General features: G+C 42.1%; 1 protein-coding gene across 1 annotated transcript in view; it reads right to left on the bottom strand.

The window, feature by feature from the left end:
- FER1L6 (fer-1 like family member 6) overlaps window positions 1-18,462 on the bottom strand; it is a 76,293-nt gene that overhangs the window by 44,333 nt on the left and 13,498 nt on the right. The window contains exons 2-9 of the mRNA XM_072330651.1: window positions 13,648-13,733; window positions 10,282-10,408; window positions 9,266-9,320; window positions 9,058-9,189; window positions 8,680-8,742; window positions 5,297-5,375; window positions 4,373-4,529; window positions 3,102-3,288 (exon numbers count right to left, since the gene is read on the bottom strand). Coding sequence (XP_072186752.1) covers window positions 3,102-3,288; window positions 4,373-4,529; window positions 5,297-5,375; window positions 8,680-8,742; window positions 9,058-9,189; window positions 9,266-9,320; window positions 10,282-10,408; window positions 13,648-13,733 — 886 coding nt within the window. The remainder of the gene's footprint in view (window positions 1-3,101; window positions 3,289-4,372; window positions 4,530-5,296; window positions 5,376-8,679; window positions 8,743-9,057; window positions 9,190-9,265; window positions 9,321-10,281; window positions 10,409-13,647; window positions 13,734-18,462) is intronic.

Here is an 18,462-nt window from a genome sequence, read left to right on the forward strand (position 1 = left end):
TAGGCCTCTCTGGATGGCATCCCTTCCCTTGGGTGTGTTGACCACACCAAACAGCTTGGTGTCATCAGCAAAATTCCTGAGGGTGCACTTGATCCCACTGTCAGTGTTGTTGATGAAGATGTTAAAGAACAATGGTACCAGTACCAACCCCTGAGGGACACCACTCATCACCAGTCTCCATCCAGACACTGAGACACTGACCACCACTCTCTCGGTACAATCTCTCAACTTGTTCTTCATCCATCGAACAGTCTACACATCAAATTCATATCTTTCCAATTTGGAAAGAATGACATTATGAGGGACCATGTCAAAGGCCTTACTGAAGTCCAGATAGATGATGTCTGTGACTCTTCCCTTGTCCAGCAATATGGTTATGCCATCATAAAAAGCAACAAGGTTGGCCAGGCAGGACCTACCCTTGTTCAAGTCATGCTGATTATCCCATGTCACCTCCCTCACTTCCATGTGCCACAGCACAGTTTCCAGGAGGATAAGCTCCATGATCTTCTCTGGCACTGAGGTGAGGTGGTTGCCTGGGTCATCTTTTCTACCCTTCACCTTTTTTCCAGTCACCAAGGACTTTACCTGACCACCATGAGCTTTCAAATATCATCAAGAATGGCTTGCTGACTACACTGACCGGTTCCCTCAGGACTCTGGGATGCATCTCATCGGTACCTATAGACATGTGGATGGTCAGGTTCCCAGGCACTCATAAACCTGATCTTTGTTCACAGTGGGAGAGGCATTGTGCCCCTTGTTCCCACCTTCTGTACCATCTGCTCGAGGGCAGTGTGTAGAGTAGTGGAAACTGAGGCAAAAAAGTCGTTGAATATCTCAGTCTTCTTCCAGGTATGCCCTTCTGGACTTTCCTTTTCTTAATTCTTCCTTCTCTTAATTCTTAATTCTTTCTCTTCCCTTCCCTTTCCTAATTCTTCAGGACCCTTATGCACAAAACGTATCTGTGAAGCCAGACATTTATGTTTATGCTACAAACTGCACACCTTAAAATGGCTTTTGAAATATTTTGGTGGTAAGAATGCCATGCATTTTGTCTCATAAAAGCTTATATTCATTACTGCTGCCAGGCTGTATGTACCAATGGAGTTACCTTAATCGAGGTAATTTATCTAGTATAAAATAGGATTACTGTGGCTCATGCTCTAGGCACATATCTGTGTGCTACAGATACAGAGGCTGGAGCTTCTCTTAGCCTGAAGGAGATGGCAGGACAGTCAGCTGAATATGAGCCAGCAGTGTGCCCAGGTGGCCAAGAAGGCCAGTGGCATCCTGGCTTCTATCAGGAATGCTGTGGTGAGCAGAACTAGGCAAGTAATCCTGTTCTGTACTCAGCACTGGTAAGGCCTCATCTTGAGTACTGTGTTCAGTTTGGGGCACCTCCATACAGAAAGGACAAGGAGGTGCTGGAGCAGGTCCAAAGGGCAACAGAGCTGGTGAGGGGTCTGGAGCACAGACCTTATGAGGAGCGGCTAAGGGAGCTGGGATTGTTTAGTCTGGAGAAGAGAAGTCTCAGGGTAGACCTCACTGCTCTCTATAACTACCTGAAGGGAGGTTGTAGTGAGCTGGGGGGCCAGCCTCTTTTCTCGTGCAACTGGTGATAGGACTACAGGGAATGGCTTCAAACTGCACCAAGAGACATTTAGGTTGAACATTAGGAAATACTACTGCTCTGAAAGAGTGGTCAGGCAGTGGAATGGGCTGCCCAGGGAGGTGGTGGAGTCACCAACCCTGAAGGTGTTCAAGCAGCATTTGGATGTTTTGTTGAGGAACAAAGGTTTCCATTCTTGGTGATTCTGTGATTCTGTGGAATGGGGCTGTTTAGTCTGGGGTAAAGGAGGCTGAGGGGAGACCATACTGCTCTCTTCCAACATCTGAAGGATGCTTAGAGTGAGAGCGGTGCTGGTCTCTTCTCACTGGTGACAGGTGACAGGACGAGGGGAAATGGCCTCAAGTTGTGCCAAGGTAAGTTTGGTTTGGACGTTAGGAAACACTTATTTATAGAAAGAGAAGTTAAACACTGGAATAGGCTCCCCAGGGAGGTGGTTGAGTCACCATCCCTGGATGTGTTTAAAAACTGTTTGGATGTGGTGCTCAGGAACATGATTTAGAGGAGGGAGTTAGTTAGGGGAGTATGGTTGGACATGGTTGGACTCAATGATCTTTAAGGTCTTTTCCAACCTGAGTGATTCTATGATTCTATGACCATATCATAGCATCAACAGGCCTTCTATTTTCATATTTGATGAAAACAACTAAGTAAGTCCACCTGGGCTAGACCCATATTTGACATGCCAGCGTGCAAACTCACATTGATGACTGATTCCTGTGTTTTCTTCAGATCTCTATTAAGCCTGAACTAACTGCACACATTTGACCAATCATTTTAACCCATGCTAGTTTCAGACCTTCAACACTTCACAATTTGGATTCACAGCAAAACATGAACTCAGCACAAAAGGTCTCAGCCTCATCTAAAACTCGTAGAGGATGAAATATACTCATCCTCTCTCACCCAAGGGCTTCATTGCACACAACAAGTATTGCTGCTCTCAAATAATTTTCAGTTAGGTTCTTCTGTTATTTAGGTCAATAATCAAAACAAGCTCCTTGACATGGTCCTTTATGGTCATGTCAGAGGAACTGGATCCTTGGGTATCCTCTCTTCTCTGCTGTCAGTTCAATCCAGATTAAACCTACCTTACTGATTTCAATCCTGTTTCATTTTTTCACTTTAAGGAGATCAGAATATAGGAGTGACCTAATACCACACTGTATAATTTGCTGTTTTGTAACTTGATGCTTTTGTAAAAAATCTGCAGAATTTGCTTTCTCCTATGGCTGCCTGACTCCAACCTACTGCTGCGAGGATGATACCATTTCTTCTGCTGACATAAAGAGTTTCTTTCACTTTGTTCCTGCATAATTTGAGAACTGAAGATTTTCCTTCAGTTGAAAGAAATATGTGTTTTCCCCATTTCACACAACAAAAAATTAAAGGACATCAGCTCTACTGCCTGCTTGCTATACAACTAGCAAGAAAGAAGGCCTATATTTGTGATCAAGAGGATCCCAATTACCATTTGACCTGCAAACATGACCACCACATAGGGATCCACAAGGTCCTTACTGTCACCTATGAACGCTTTTGTGACATTTGCCATGATGCTAGAGTTCATCTTCGGAAGTCCTTCTGCTTTGTAAATTCTCACATAAAATCTGGCCCATGGTCTTTCAGATGGAAATCCTTTGGGGATCAAGAGATTCCTGAAAGGAAATAAAAGACACTTCCTTAAAATTGAAAGTGATATTTTTTTCCAAAATTGTTACCTCAAGTTAGCTTGCATTCTGAGAATAAATGAAAAAAAGGAGGCAAAAATTTGTTTTTGGATCTCCAGAACCATGACATTTTCTGCTTACTATGAGTAAATAATACACCATTACTCAGCAGACATGTATGTGTGACATATATGTGCTTCTAAAAGCAAGAAAACATCATTTGTTCGTGACCTCTGGGTATTACCTATTTCAGCGCCCTTCTCAGAGCAGGCCTGGGTGGATCAGGTTGTTCAGCACTCTGTCTGATAAATTCTGATCATCTTCACCTCTCTTTTGACCTCTTCTACCACCTTCATGGTACAAAATATGTAAATTTATTTATTTCTGCTCGGCAATTCCCTTGTTCTAACTTGTAGCCAAAGCCTCTCATTCTTCTACTCTGCAAACAATCTAGCTTTGTCCTGTTCATTATGCAGTTGGAGACAGCAGTTAACTTAGTTTTCATAAGGCTCAAGTAACCAGCCCTCCCAGCTCTCCTTGTAGAAGATACTGGAATCCAGTCCCATATCTTGGTGGCCCTCCATGAAATTGGTCCTATATGTCAGTATTGACTGGAAACATTGTTCTTGTAGAATCTGAAGTATGCTGGCAGCTTGTTACCACCTTAATTTCTGTATTCTACATGGAGAGTGCGTGTGAGTTTATTTAAGAATGTGGAAAATATGATATGCACATATCTGATAGATAAGAACTAATAGCTTCTCGCACTTTGTCTTACTTCACTGCTTTTCAAAAATATTTTAACCGATTTTAAATCAATGAATCTTCTATCAAAGATAATTTGTCTCTTAGCCACAGGTTCTGGTCAGTTCTATCAGCTACAGGGAAGTGACTATGACACGCTCTTCAATTTATTTGAGAGGATTATAAAAACCTCTCTTCGAGTACATCAGAATAGCCAGAACTTCAGCTATTAACCTTGTGTTAGCAATGATAGGAATGAAAAGAGAGCAGAGGACTTTTCAGGTACTTAGTAAAGAAGGATACAGTAAGAAAGAAACTACTGCAGTACTTTTCAATCTGCTCCTCAGTATCAGCTGTTTTTTGTGTGGCTTGTATCGTGTCGCCTTTCCCCGTCACACTGATGTCACACTTCAGGTATCCCTTGGTTCCTGTCCTAATATCAGCAGGATCTGTGAGAAGCGCCCACTTGTCACAAAATTGATGACCTGTAAGATGGACAAACTTAAACACCAAAATAGAGGCTGCAAAACATGCAAAACTTACTCCTTTCCATTTGCATCAAGGGCACTGCAATCATTTTCAGCAGGCTTCGAGGATTAAAATGTTGTGTAACCAAAAAAGGAAGAAAAGAACTGAGAAGGTCTCACTGGGAACAAAGTTGTTTTCAGCAGTGTTTACTAAGATCAATGACTGAAGACCAGGGGAAGGCTAGGTAAGATTCCAGCAGCTGAGCTAAGGCTGAGGCTTTAAGAATGACCTGATTTCTGATGAGAACTGTCTGAAGATTTCAGTACTTTCCTGCAGCAAGAGTGTGGCCTGAATGGCTCTGCTGTTGTGTCTCTAGATGCTGTAGCTGGGTGACACCTACAGCAAGTGGCCCAAATGCATTCATTCCTAAAGACTAAGAAGAGATCCGCCCCTTTTACCCCGCACAAGTAAAAACGAACAGGTAGGTTCAGATTTTGTGAACAGTGAGCTGCACACTCTGATCCCGTAATTAAATGCTGACTCTATAAGTGCTTCCTAGCAAAGGGCAGATTGTCAAGGTGTTATCAGGGCTGAACTTCCTTCTTTCCACAGAACCAGCTTTGTCTGGTTCTTTGTCATCCATACAGGAAAACAAACCTTCCAAAAACCCGGCTAAGTTTGTCCCTTGGTGTACATCTCAAGCATGGAAGAGGAAAAGCAACACACCTCCCCATTCCTTCCTCCCAACTCACTTAACAGGTTTAACAGGCAGGAAACCACTTACCTGGCTGAGCATACACTGTCCCCAGATCTACCTTAAAGGAGCCTATCAGCACACTCCCAATCAGTTTATGGTGCATAACCTGTTACAAAAATGCAATTTAAAGATCACATTTGGTTCAGAAGTAGTAAACAGTGACATTCAGCAGCACATGAACTTGATTGCTCATAGCTGCAGATACAGAAAGCATTTGGAATTTCTTCCCTCTTGCCTTGAGCCAGTTTAGAAATCAATTCAGTTGCATTCATTTGGAATCACCCAGGTTCATCCCAGGATGAGTAAGAAGGTTCACTCCCAGGTGAGGAATCGGATATGTCTTCAGAGCAGATGTAGGTATATTACTTATCCCAGTAAATTTAAATAAGTCATAATAAGGATAGACACAAGGGGCACAGCTGGTTCCACATTATGCTGCAGAAACTGTATCACTTTTTGTGCAACAGCTGAATTGCCATATGAAAAATATACCCATAGGAGAAAGAATTAAAGTGTTCCGTTGCAATATTTCAACATGTATTAAACAAAGATACTCAATCCTGATTTAATCCCCACCATATTAATGAAGTCCGAGAAGTGATATGGATGCAAATGAGGTGGCTAGCAGGCCCCAGTGAGTCTGTCTCCTTAGCATTCCTAGTACTAATGAATTTCATTTAGTTTCATTCAACTCAAATTTGATTAATAACTTTCCTTTGTCAGATGATTCCTACATCTCTGTACTTTTGTGTTTGGTTTTCAGATAAGTCTGTTTGCTCCATCTTACAGGCAAGGCAGATGCTAGCAACATGTTCTAAGGGAAGACTGGCTCTGGAAATGCATCTCTTAAAGAATATGCCTCTCATCAGAATAGCTTACAAGGTTGGAATCCACTCCTTGATTGTGGAATACTTTCTGAAAACAGCCTGAGTCATCTAGAAAATCTTGGAACAACTGCAAATTAGTCCCTGGGGTTAGTTAAATTTAGTGAAATTTAGGGTTTGGAGATAAATATTCACACATCTGGGAGCATTTCAGGAATTTGAAGGACTTCATAATCCGACTCTGGACTTGCACATCCATGAAGGGGACACCGGACTTCAGTAATTGTTCATTGGATTTGTCATGTGACTTCATTTTGTGTGTTACCATCCAGCGTGCTACTGTGATTTTGGGATCACATTCACCTGTCCTTGGTAAAACCTGACATGGAAGCTGTTGAAGTAGGACAGAGAAATCAAAAGACAAAGGAGAAATTTTATTCAACACTATGATTAAAGCTTAAAAATGAATTGAGCTTCGTGTAGGAGAGGGGTCAATGTGAAGCCTGTGCTGCGTGCACAGGCGCTGCTTTTCTCAATCCCTTATGCAACCCGGTCCCATCACAGTGCTGGAGCCTTGCTCTGACAAGGCTGGACTAAGGTACCATGGAAGAAGAAGCCATGAAAACTGGTGTGTTTCATCTTGCCATGTGACAAGATCATAGTTTTGGGGGAACTACATGGGAACAGAAGCTTACCCAAATCTACTGACCACACAACAGGGTGGGTGGAATGGGAAAGCAGGATGTAGGTTTTCTGTGATCAGATCATTCAAGTTTCTTTATGACTTTGGAAACAAGAGGAGGGAATGTGCCTAAGTCTGACATGATGTTGTCTCACTGTCCTTTATATTTTCTCTCTGGGTTATGGCAAGGTATTCAAACAGTGTTAGATGTGTAACCCTCACTACTCTTTCTGGAGGTTTGCTGTGTGAAAGAAACATGATATCCTTATGTGAATGCCATCTATGGCACTTCTAACTGCTGAGGAAATACCTCAATGCTTCTGTTAAGTGCTCTGTTTCTCCTGATACTTCTTCAAGCATTTATATGTATATATATTTAATGACAGTGAAGTATGCAAGCATTAAGTTTATAGTAAACGCCTCTTGCCTTCTCTGGAAGGGATCATCACATCTACATTGCTCATTATAGGTTCATAAAAACTCATTATAGGTTTGTATCTTTCCAGACTAGAAACAGTTTTCTTCAGATTTTCTGAATGAGAACAAGTATGAACAGAGTTAAACTGAGGAGTATTTCAGTATTGCAGCATAAGGGGCATCTCAGCTGCACCATAACATTACTACAGGGTTTCTGGAATGTACTGGAAGATATAAAAGGAGAAAAGTATTTGTTCACTGGTAGGTGCTAGGAAATGGAAAATCTCATTTTCTTCTCAAATTCAGAGCCTGAATGCAGCCGAAATGCTGAACTCACACAAAACAGCACTAATCTTTTTTGCTTTCCTTGAGCTTCCAGGTACAGAAGAATTTGTTTTCACAGATTATGTGGATTCAGTACATGGCTGATTGCTGATAACGGCAGCTACTGATCTTTGTTTTCCATAAGTCATATATTCATGCCAAGAAAGTGAAGGTGTTGTAGTAAGCTTTCCACCCCCCAAAGGTTTCCTTCTCTCACAACATATATTTCCTTTCTTATTTATTTCTATCCCAACGTGTTGCATTCTCTAAAACTGTGCTGAAAAGTAATGACTTTCTGATTTCAGTAGCATCAGTGAGCATCGTACTAGGTTAATATTTTCTTTTTAAACTGTCATTTTTATCTAGGAGGCCCTCTTTAATTTCACCTTCACCTGGTTTATATCAAAACGTTCTCTGAGCCCAATGAAGCTATGCAGGTTGACACCAGTTAATGCTGGCACATTCCTCCACACACCAACATGCTCAGAAAGCTGGCACATTCCTGTCCACCACTGGATATATGGAAGCATTATATAAAGAACAGCAGTTCCAGAAGACGGACTGTACTTTGGAGTAGAATTACTATGCATCTCCAAAATGCAGCAGTGTGTCAGTACTGTCCCTATATGTTGCCACATCAGTACTCATGGAGGCCATATGCTGTGGTGTAATCCTAACAGTTATATTCTCTGGCCAAGTGGTGGGACTTCTGGCAGTAAAAGCGGGGAAAAAAAATCCCCACACAACATGAACGGTTCTGGATGCTTTTGTACTCAACTTCATGTAGTCAAACTGCTTTTAGCAGGGGGTTGGATTTGATCTCCCTTCCAACCTCTGTGATTCTACAATTCTATGATCTTGTGATGTTTCTAAGGTGAAGTTTATCCTTCTGTCTCAGAGTGCCAAGCCAGCAATGTGTGTCCCTGAAAATGTACACCTCATCTTTCTGTATGTTTTGCTTTGTGTTCCTTCAAATCATTGCCAGCTGCTTTTCTTCCTTTTCCTTTCCATTCTCCTTTCCTCTTCTAACACTTCATGTTGCGTTCATAGCACCTTTGGTACCAAACATTATTTCTCTTTTTAATTGCACTAGGAAGAAACATCCAGAGCCAAAATGACACAGATATTATTACTTACTGTACTGGGCTTTCCTAGGTACTTACGGAGATGTTGATTATTTTGTCGAACAGAAACACCTGTGGTCCAACGAAATCAAACACAAAGTACTGTGGGAGAAGGGGACAGCAGGTCAGAATCATCTTTGTGCTGGTAGCAGCACTGTCAGCATTATAGCTTAGATTTTTTGGATACCCCACAGAGCCTTGGTAAAAATCTGGGAGCTAGAGAGGTGGTGTTGGGCATGGCAAAGCCCTTTCCCTGTTCCCAGGACAAAATGGAAAGCCCAGACCCCTTTACTACTGAACAGACATCCCTGCTCAGATATGCAGATGCTACCAATTTGTCCATTCCAGTTCAAGCCACCAAATGAAGACGTCTCAAAGCCACTGAAGAAAATGTCTTCCCCAAAAGAAAGCACCAACCTCATTGTAGAAGGGAGCATTTGTGCCTTCTTTCACTGTTGTTTGCTTCTTCTCATCTCCAATCTCAATGATCACTATGGGGTCAATGTTCTCACCCACCAGCTGCCTGGCCTCAGTGATGGTGATGGCAATCTGTGTGGGACAAGGACAACACATATAATTCCCAGCTCATGTCACAGGTATGTAAGGGCTGTCACCCCCTGCTCACCTGGTAGTTCTGGGTTTTCATCTCCTCTTCATGAATTCTGGGCACCAACTTTGCCCTGTATCAACCACAGAATAGTTCATTAAGCATCTCTAGGCTAGACCTACTACTTGGACATATATTGCAAAAAGTTTTTGTAACTAAGCTATCATTGCTTTTGGCAGGTAGCATTATTAGGCTTGATTTCACCAGCAGTCATTCAAGCACCATCAGAGGGACATGCATGGCTCTAAGGGCTCAGGCCTGTGATCACATGGCAGCCGAATCATGAGCTGAAGCACTGCAGCTGTCCATGGGAGAGGGCCATGCACATGGAAAATAAAATTGCCCCTCCTTTCCTGTTGGAAGCTAGGTACAATCAATGCTTTGCTTGTGCCTCTCATTAGCACATGCAAGGTACAACTCGAGCTTCCATGCAGAACAGTCTGGTCTTTTACATTTTCCTATTGCTTTTCATAAGACATGAAAATAGGACGGCACATTTGTTATCTAGCTCAAGTGGCAGAATTCGGTATCACCACTTCTTGAATACTATAACATTTCATACCTCGATTTATACGACATCCCACTTAGATCTTTCTGGCTTTCATGCATTTGGTAATAGGGAAATGCTTTGCATCTGCACAGCCCAGAACAGCTACCTGCCATTCACACCAGTGATCTCACACACTGATCCCATCAAACTTGACTCCTTTCCTCCCCCACTTGAAAAACAACTACATAAAACACCTGACTAAAGAGATTGCTGGCCAATTTGGCTTATTTTCATTAGCAGCAGGGTTCAGGCTCTCCAGCATCCATTTCAATTTCTCCCTGCACTAGATAGCATCTGGTGACAATCTGTCTCGAGCTGATAATATTTTGCTGACAAGCACATCCAGTCTGTCATGTGGAAGGAGTGAAGGGATCATTGCTGTCAGTTAATGGATTTTCTGTCAACAGATGTATTTTCCTGTGCCAATACCATTCCTGAGAAAGATGGAAAAGGTGTTTTGAGGGATGTAAAAAAGGCCAAGAACCTTTTCCTCTCTGGGCTGAAGGATCCAAAAGCACTGGAGAATGCATTGCTGTTCATCAGGTCTTCCTCTCCCTCTTCTTGTCTTCCAAGAGTGTCATGGTGAAGATTTTCACTTTCATCACGGTCACCTGGTGAGTAAAAGCAATCAAGAAAATAAACCCCATCTCTGATTTCTGCCACAAAAAAAGCTATCTTGGAGCAAAGCAGTGAATTTATCAGTATGAGGTGCATATTTTATTTATTTGGGTATCACAGGGATCACAATGAGGATTTGTACTGAGCAACACTGATGACAGCAACTGGTTCTCTTCTGGTATAAAAATATTATACTACATATAAATTGAGGGTGCAGTCCTTCTCGTCACACCTTGTGCATTCACGACAGGCAGATGCACCAATGGCAACTGACTGCCTCATCTCTCATCTACTAGAAAGATGGTGGGACAGATAATCACCATTACTTGCCTGTATTTGCAGCAGTGAATCTGTCATTCAGTCCAACACCCTCCATTTCCCTCTAAGTTATCAGATTGGAGCCTAGTTTTGAAATCATTCTTCACCTTTTCCTGCTGCATAGATGATGAATGGTAGATCAAGGTCAGAAAAAGAGAGTTGAACATGATTCACTGGTTCTCTTGTAGACAGCTCTGCTCAAATGAGACAAATTGCTTACAGAAGTGCCTATTTTTCTTCCTCACTCTCTTGAGTCCCAATAACTATCTCAGAGGCACATATCTACATTTGTACAGTGCAGCCTTTCCTACACTGCTCTGTTTAGTCCTCCTGGCCCAACAGAAGTTCTGCCAGCATCTTTGCTCCTTGCTGAATGTGTCTGTGTTCATCACCTACCTTGGGAGAGAACCTATCCACTTTAGGTGAAATTTTAGATGTTGGTTGCCTGTCATTGGTTCTAATATATACACATAAGCAAGAAATGTTCAGCGACTCTGGACTTTAATTATTTCTGGTCTAGAAGCTCCCAAAAGGTGCCCACAAAAGTCAAACTGACTTGTTCATTAATACTTAGAGGCTTAAACAACCTTGTGAAGACATCCTTGCATCAAATGAAACGAAATACATCCAAATGTATCTTCTGCAAGTGTTCTGTGGCACTGTATCCCAACTATAAATCTATGTAAGGATTGCCCAAAGAAGCTGTGGATACTCCATCACTGGAGGCATTTGAGGCCAGGTTGTATGGCGCCCTGGGCAGTCTGATCTGGGGGGTGGCAGTGGGTTGGAATTGGATGATTTCTGAGGTACTTTCCAACTGAAGCAATTATTTGATTCTATAAAGGTTTTTAATAGCACTTCCACATCCTTTTGCAAAGGCATGGTGATTTGAGTAGTACTTAGAAACTGCTGATGGTAGCAAAGGACTATCCACCGTACAGTAAAACCCACTTGGATTTCTAATTAGAGCATTTATCAGGTGTGAATGTGGTCCTTCTGCAGCTGGATTCCACATGCCCCTGCTCCCAGCAAACCACCAGACAGGTACAGAGACAGGACTTTTGCTTGTGCTGGAAGGTGGTCAGACATGAGTCAGCTCCAGCCTGGGTGCCCTAGTGCCCTGTTATGCAGCTCTGTGCTTGAGCTGACATACCCAGCCTCTTGATGGAGCAATTTCATGTACTGTGTATGTTCTCTGACTGCCCTCATGGCTCTTGTTCATTCTACCAGGAAAAGGGAGAGTGAGTTGTCTCTGTATCCATGTAAACATGACTTGATTTACAGCCCTTGAATGAAAGGTGTCTGTCTACAGTTTTGCATCTGGAGTACCAAGTCCCCTTGACTACTCCCCAAATCCTATTTACTCTAGAGCATGCTGTTTGATTAGGGGCTTGTAGTACTCTGTGTTGTTTGCTTTGTAGGCTAAAGCAGACAAATATTCCCCTCCACCCCACAGCTGGGAACAGGCGTGTGCCACTGTGACGTCCTGCCTGGGCCACTCTCTGCAAGGTCCGTGTTTCTGTTGAGATGTAAGCTCTTTGCAACACGTCTTTTACTTTACAGTTCCATTCTCTTGACATTTTAGTATCTGAATCAATATCGTTTTTTACTCAGTAACCATACATATGTTGCACATAACTGATCAGTGGGAATTACTCCCTTGTGTACATCCAGCGAATGGTTTAAGGAATCACCACACTCCCTCACTGCACACTTCTCTGCTAGGTCTCCTAAGGCCAAATCCCCATTTAACATATGAGAGAGATGATAATTTCTGCATCTTTGCTAGATCCAACTCTTCCACAAAACAGTAATGATATATATGAAGAAGCAGCATAAGGACCCCAATCCATCCAAGGTCTCAAAGACAAAATTATTTGAAATAAGCAGTTACACAGATACAAATGCTTATATGGTAAGCTAAAGCAAGTTACCATGTAGTTTATCTGGTAGAGCACATCATATTTTATAGAGCATAAGGTAAATAAACTCTAACATAACTGTCATTACTGAGAAGTTTAATGGTGCTTGGTTTCTCTTCTCCAGAAGCAGAGTTTTGTTGCTGTAAGGATCAGAAGAGAATCTTTTTGTTTAAAATAGTGCCCTTTAGCTAAATACTGCTTATGACACAAAGCAAGTGTTCCCGTTTCTGCCCAACAGTGAGTCAAGATACACATGGCTGGTTTATGGCAGCACTGTAATTCACAGACTGCACTAAACACTAAGGAGTCCACGTTTTAAACATCTTATTAAATTTGAGGCATGAAACTGCAACATAACACCACAGAAAGCAAAGAATTTGTTGTGGCTGAAATGTGAGTTTTCTTGGAGGTGAAGGGGAAGACTACAGGGAGGGGAGAAAAATGGCAGTGGTAAGAATGCTGGAGAGCATCTCTTAAGCTTGGAAAACAGTGATGTGCTAAAGGGTAAGAAATAAAAGACTCTGCATGTATTATGGACACAGTTAGATCTGCTAAAGATGAAAAAAGCAAAAACAGAGAAAGGAAGCAAATGAAAACCACTCCACCATATACTTTAGAGGAGAATCACTTTATGTATCCAGCCTATCCAGTCACCATTCTGCAGGTGCCTAGAAGAAGAACAACTGTGGAATGATGTTTCCACCTCTAAAACAGAAAAAAACTTAAAATCCTGCCACCTGCCTATTTTTGTTTTACTCTATCAGATACAGTAGTTTGAACATGCAGGATCCGAAGGTGGATTTAACAAAATACTGAATGCAAAAAGAGTAATCTCTCTGTTTACCTAAGTGTGATAAAGAATTTACTGCCCATTTTATCTACACTAAGGCAGCGACTGTAAAACACAATCCAAATGAGTTCACATGAAATGAGGTATAACATGACCCCCAACCTGCTCTCGCCAGTTGCAGTATTGATTTACGAGGCCTTACCCAGTGCATCTTTGTTTGCAATAGTCAACCCCTTCTCGCCTTTTTTCTTCTTCTTCTTCAGCTTCATGCCACCAAACAGCCCCTTTCTGAAAAATTAAAGAAAAGCAATCATTGTAACAGCTTCCAGCCTTTTTCCATGCTGGACTTTGATTTAATTCAAAGACCTGCTGAGAGGGTATTTTGATTTCCAAGCGATGTCATTATATTCTGATTTGCCTTTTATTGAAAGCAAACAAGAAAACTCTCCAGTTTTACGCTTCGTCTAACTTAGTTTATTTTTAAAATTTGGCAGGATATGGGCAGGCATGCTGGCAGAGACAGAGCTTCTTTTCAAACCAAGACAGCAGGAAGAGGCAAAGAAAGGAAGTTCAAGTTTCCAGATCTACTGACCTGCCCACGCATAATCCTCACTCATGTGGCAACACTAGGAACAAAAATTTCCTACAGATCTTAGGTTCCAGTTGAAAAGCAGTTTTCCAGTAAATTAAGATAAACATAAAAGCATTTGTTTAAACCTCCTTGGTGTGGATGTGCACAGCACGCGTGGCATATTCACAACAGATTTTGCCTTTTATTTAATTAGTTCTCATTCTCCCCAGCACCAAAGCTACAAGCAGAGTTGGACAAGAGCTCCTCCTCAAGCTGTTTTATGGGGACAGTTCAGCCTAGCACCAACCCCAGCTACCACTGCATGAGGCTTTTCTGCCTCCCACTCCTCCCCATACAGAATTAGGGAATTGACGCAGCTTAAAACTAAGTTTAGACAGATCATTTCTACAGTCTTGGTTAAAGTAGCTTTGCCCTCATTAAGGACTTCTTATTTCTTGCATTCATCCTATTTTAACCACAGTCAGGAGCCTAGCACAGTCATTTGGGAGCAGCAGGCATTGATAGGGTGAGATCCAGGCAGGCCAGACAGCCCTGGTCTGGCTCCCATAACAGAGAAAACATGACAAGACATTCATCAGGGACCCACTGCAAATCTCCCTGTAGCAGCAAGCAGTTCAACTGTTGCTCTGGGAGGTTGTGGAGTCACAATCCCTGGAGATTTTCAAGACAAGAGTAGATGTCACACAGAGGGACATGGTTCAGTAGGCATGGTTGTGGTAGTTTGACGGATGGACTAGATGATCTTAGTGGCTGTTTACAACCTACATGATTTTGATTTCATGATTCTTATTCTGTCCATAGTCCACTCCAAGGAATGCTTCTTTGGTGGTCATAATACATAATCCCATCGAATCCCCTTTGTCTGCACTGATCCAGGAGCACTGGCTGTGGTACAGGGCATTGAGGCTGTTCTGTCATCTTGCAGACAAAGAACAAAGAATGACTACAAAACTAATAAATTTAACAACCTCTATTTCCAACCTGGCTTCTCCAACTTCTGATTCTCCATACCCTAGGGCCAAGGTAGGCATTCACATACTGCAGAGAAAAGCTAACGGGGGAAGATCACAGTTTCACAGAATGGCTTGGATTGGGAGGGATTTGAAAGATCATCTACTTCCAGCCCCCAGATCATCAGGCTCCAAGAAGATGGGACTTCTTCCCACTGTCCTTGAGGAGAGATTAGCACAGAATCTGTCCTCTGCAACATGGAAGACAAACACTATTTTTGCGCTAAAACTGTGCCCAGATTTCTCCTTTTAACCCAAAGTTCCACGCAGTGGGTTGGACATAGTTGCTGTTCTGCATTTGGTTCCCTGAGAGACTGAAGTGAGGAAATTTAACACAGCTGTCCTTACACTTTGGGAAAAGACTGGTTGTTTTTTATTGATCTCGTGGTTTTCTTATCTTTTCTTCCTTTAACGAAGAGGGTACTTTTAAGCTGCAGGATTCAGTACTTGAGAGGAGGCTGGGGAGCAGCAATCAAACCTCTGAGCACTGGAGTGTATCGTTTCATTTTTCTGGTTTTTCAGAGGTTTAAACCAGTGTTTAATAATGACCCTTACAGTCTGCATGCATCACCTCCTGATGCCAATTAGGTTTGGCAAAACAGTTACAGCGATATAGGAGCCATACACAAGAGTTCCTCTTTAATGATAAACTGAACAGTGCTCGGGATAGGAGTGGGTAATAACAGACTCTGAACTTTGTGAGCCTGAACTAAGACTAAAAATAAGAGGGGGGGAGTGGGGGGACAGGGAGAGAAGGGAGAAAAATAATAGAACCAGAACAGATTTGTGAAGCTATTTGCATTAGATAAACCCCATAGACAGAATTAAATTAATCATACCACTCTAACATATAATCAGAAATCCAGAGTCACTGCGAATGATTCACTTTGCTTTATTTCACCGTGAAAATATAAATCACATTGTTGCAGATCTCCTCTGCCCACTCTCAGCCCTGCTCAGTTTTCATGTTCTATGTACTTAGAGTGAAATAAATGGTTCTGTTTGCAGGCATTGTGAAAAGTTTCAAAAAACACATATCAGCACAGCTGAAACATTTCATCTTGAAATGCTGAAATTACATGCTTTTGTATTTTGAAAATACAGATCTCTACATCTCATTTTTAAAGCTGAAGCACTCACTGAAACCCACACGAATTTGTGAGCAGTGGTGGCCATCAACCCACCTAAAATTTCCCTTGTTCTCTATCATTTTCCCAATTACTGGTAACATTAGTTCAAGAAGAGGTCTCCGTGGGCATGATTTTATACTAGTTTTTCCGAGGAAACAAATATGCCTCATATTTCAGAGGGAGAAACAATCTATACCGCTCGAGAATTTTCTGCTAGTAACACCAGTGGTGAGAATGAAAACAAAGCATTTATTACAATGGCAACATTTTATTCCCCTATCATCAAAGGATTTGTTTGCCTAAATTGCTGCATAAATAAAAATATGTTTCCTGGGAGTAAGTACAGTCCAGCTTGCTCAGACAAACCAGAACCCACGAATCTGAATGATTCTGAATCTGATGCCAATTAGTGCTCAAACACCTTAAGTCATCTGCAAACTCAACATGCATTTAATTGTGAAGAAAAAGTTACAGCAAACCAGCATGGGAAGCTGATAATATTTAAAAGCCACACTGAGAAACAGATAGCATGAAAAAGTTACTCCAGTGCTCTGCAGAGGATCTCCTGGCTGTCAGTAAGGAACAAATACGGCACTGTGAGAATCTGGTGAGCTGGGAAGGATTGAGGGTGCAGATTACTTGGGGTGCAGAAAAAGTCTTTCATCCGTCTTGGCTACTGGTGAGGCTGAAGGCTCTGCTGACAGACTGCACTGAAGGCTCAGACCCCATATATTACACAACTCGTTAAGGCAGAGAAGGATTTTGCTCCTGGAGCCAACAAGATTTAAGATGCAGTAGAACAAATTCATTTCTAAAGAGGAGGTAGGGAAATTAGTTTCTACAGGTTACAGACATGCTTACCTTGGAATTTTCCTATTATAATTACCTTAAAAAGAAGCAATTAGAAATTTGCCATCTCAGCTAATTGAGAACATTGCTTAATACAAAGAAAATAGAATCTCTCAGCCCTTTCTGCATGGGGATCGTGACAAATCTGGAGTAAGGATAGTCTTTTTTCTTCTGCATACATCCAGTGACAACAGGAGCCCTACTTTGACTGCAATTAATTGAAGTTTCCCTGGCATAAATAGTAAGAGTGGTTCACCAACCGCTCAATAGCATTTGATTATAGCAAGAATGTGTTCCATTTATAAGAGTTCATTTCCCTCTACCATTGCCACAGGTCCATTGGGGTTCTGACTTCATTATCATACTTCTTGAAAGACTCACAAATTGTATTCCCCTCTCATCAAGATTTACCCATTACTTGGGTAATGCTTGTCAGTTTTACAAAAAAAGTGCTTTGATGCCCCTTCTTTTTCATTTAAGCCGTGCTGTTATCACAGACGCTTCATGATCACATTGTGCACCGCACAATGTTCTCTCAGATATCCCATAATTGCTATTTGCAACATAATTTAAGGGAAAGATGGCAGAAAAGAACACTTCAGACTTGTCAGCATAAAAGTACAAGTGACCTTCCCATGCACCGAATTTCCTTTGATTTTTTCTACAATAAGTTTAAACTTAGTTTCATCTTCCAGTAAAACACTCCCAGAAATCCATGTGCTTAGAACTGACATTGAGGAGAATCCCTTCTTCCTGTATGAATGGTCACATAAAATCCATTCAGTCTTCCACACATGGATAGTAGACTTCATTCCCAAAAGATACTGGAGAGACTCATCTCACCCAAGTCTTGTGTTGGCTTCTGACATCCCAAGTGTTTTCACCATCACTGGAGATACTTCCAGGGCACTTCTAGGGTGCAGATTACCTGACCCACTCGCCATGGGATGAAGGAAATCACTTTTTTCCTCTATTGGTCAAGGCCAATTTGTGCAGCCCTCAGCCTTGGAATGGCTTTCCATAGTGCTAACACATGAATTGTGCTCCCGGTTGGCACAGAGGAACAGAGCCAAGGACGTGGATGTTGGGAACCCTTGGAAACACTGAGGGCAGGCACGGAGGTGAACCCAGTTTTATCTATCTGTAATGTCTCCAGAGACCATCCAGAAGTCCACACAAGGTCACAGTGAATGAGCTGCACGCTCCTAGCAGCAGACAGTCCTAGCTGGAACAGCTGCCTTCGTTTCCCCAAGGCCCATTCATTCCTCTCTGGAAGCAGCAGCCTCAGGAAACCTTTCAGCACCAGCAAAACAAATCAGTCCTGAGGTGATCAAAGGCTTGTGTGGCTCAGATCTAATCTCACTCCAGTGCCTGATCTGAGTGTTAGAAACCAAAGAAAGAGAAAGAACAGCCTTCAGCCTTTTCACAGATCAACA

This window comes from Excalfactoria chinensis, chromosome 2 (assembly GCF_039878825.1).
Source record: "Excalfactoria chinensis isolate bCotChi1 chromosome 2, bCotChi1.hap2, whole genome shotgun sequence".
NCBI lineage: Eukaryota > Metazoa > Chordata > Aves > Galliformes > Phasianidae > Excalfactoria > Excalfactoria chinensis.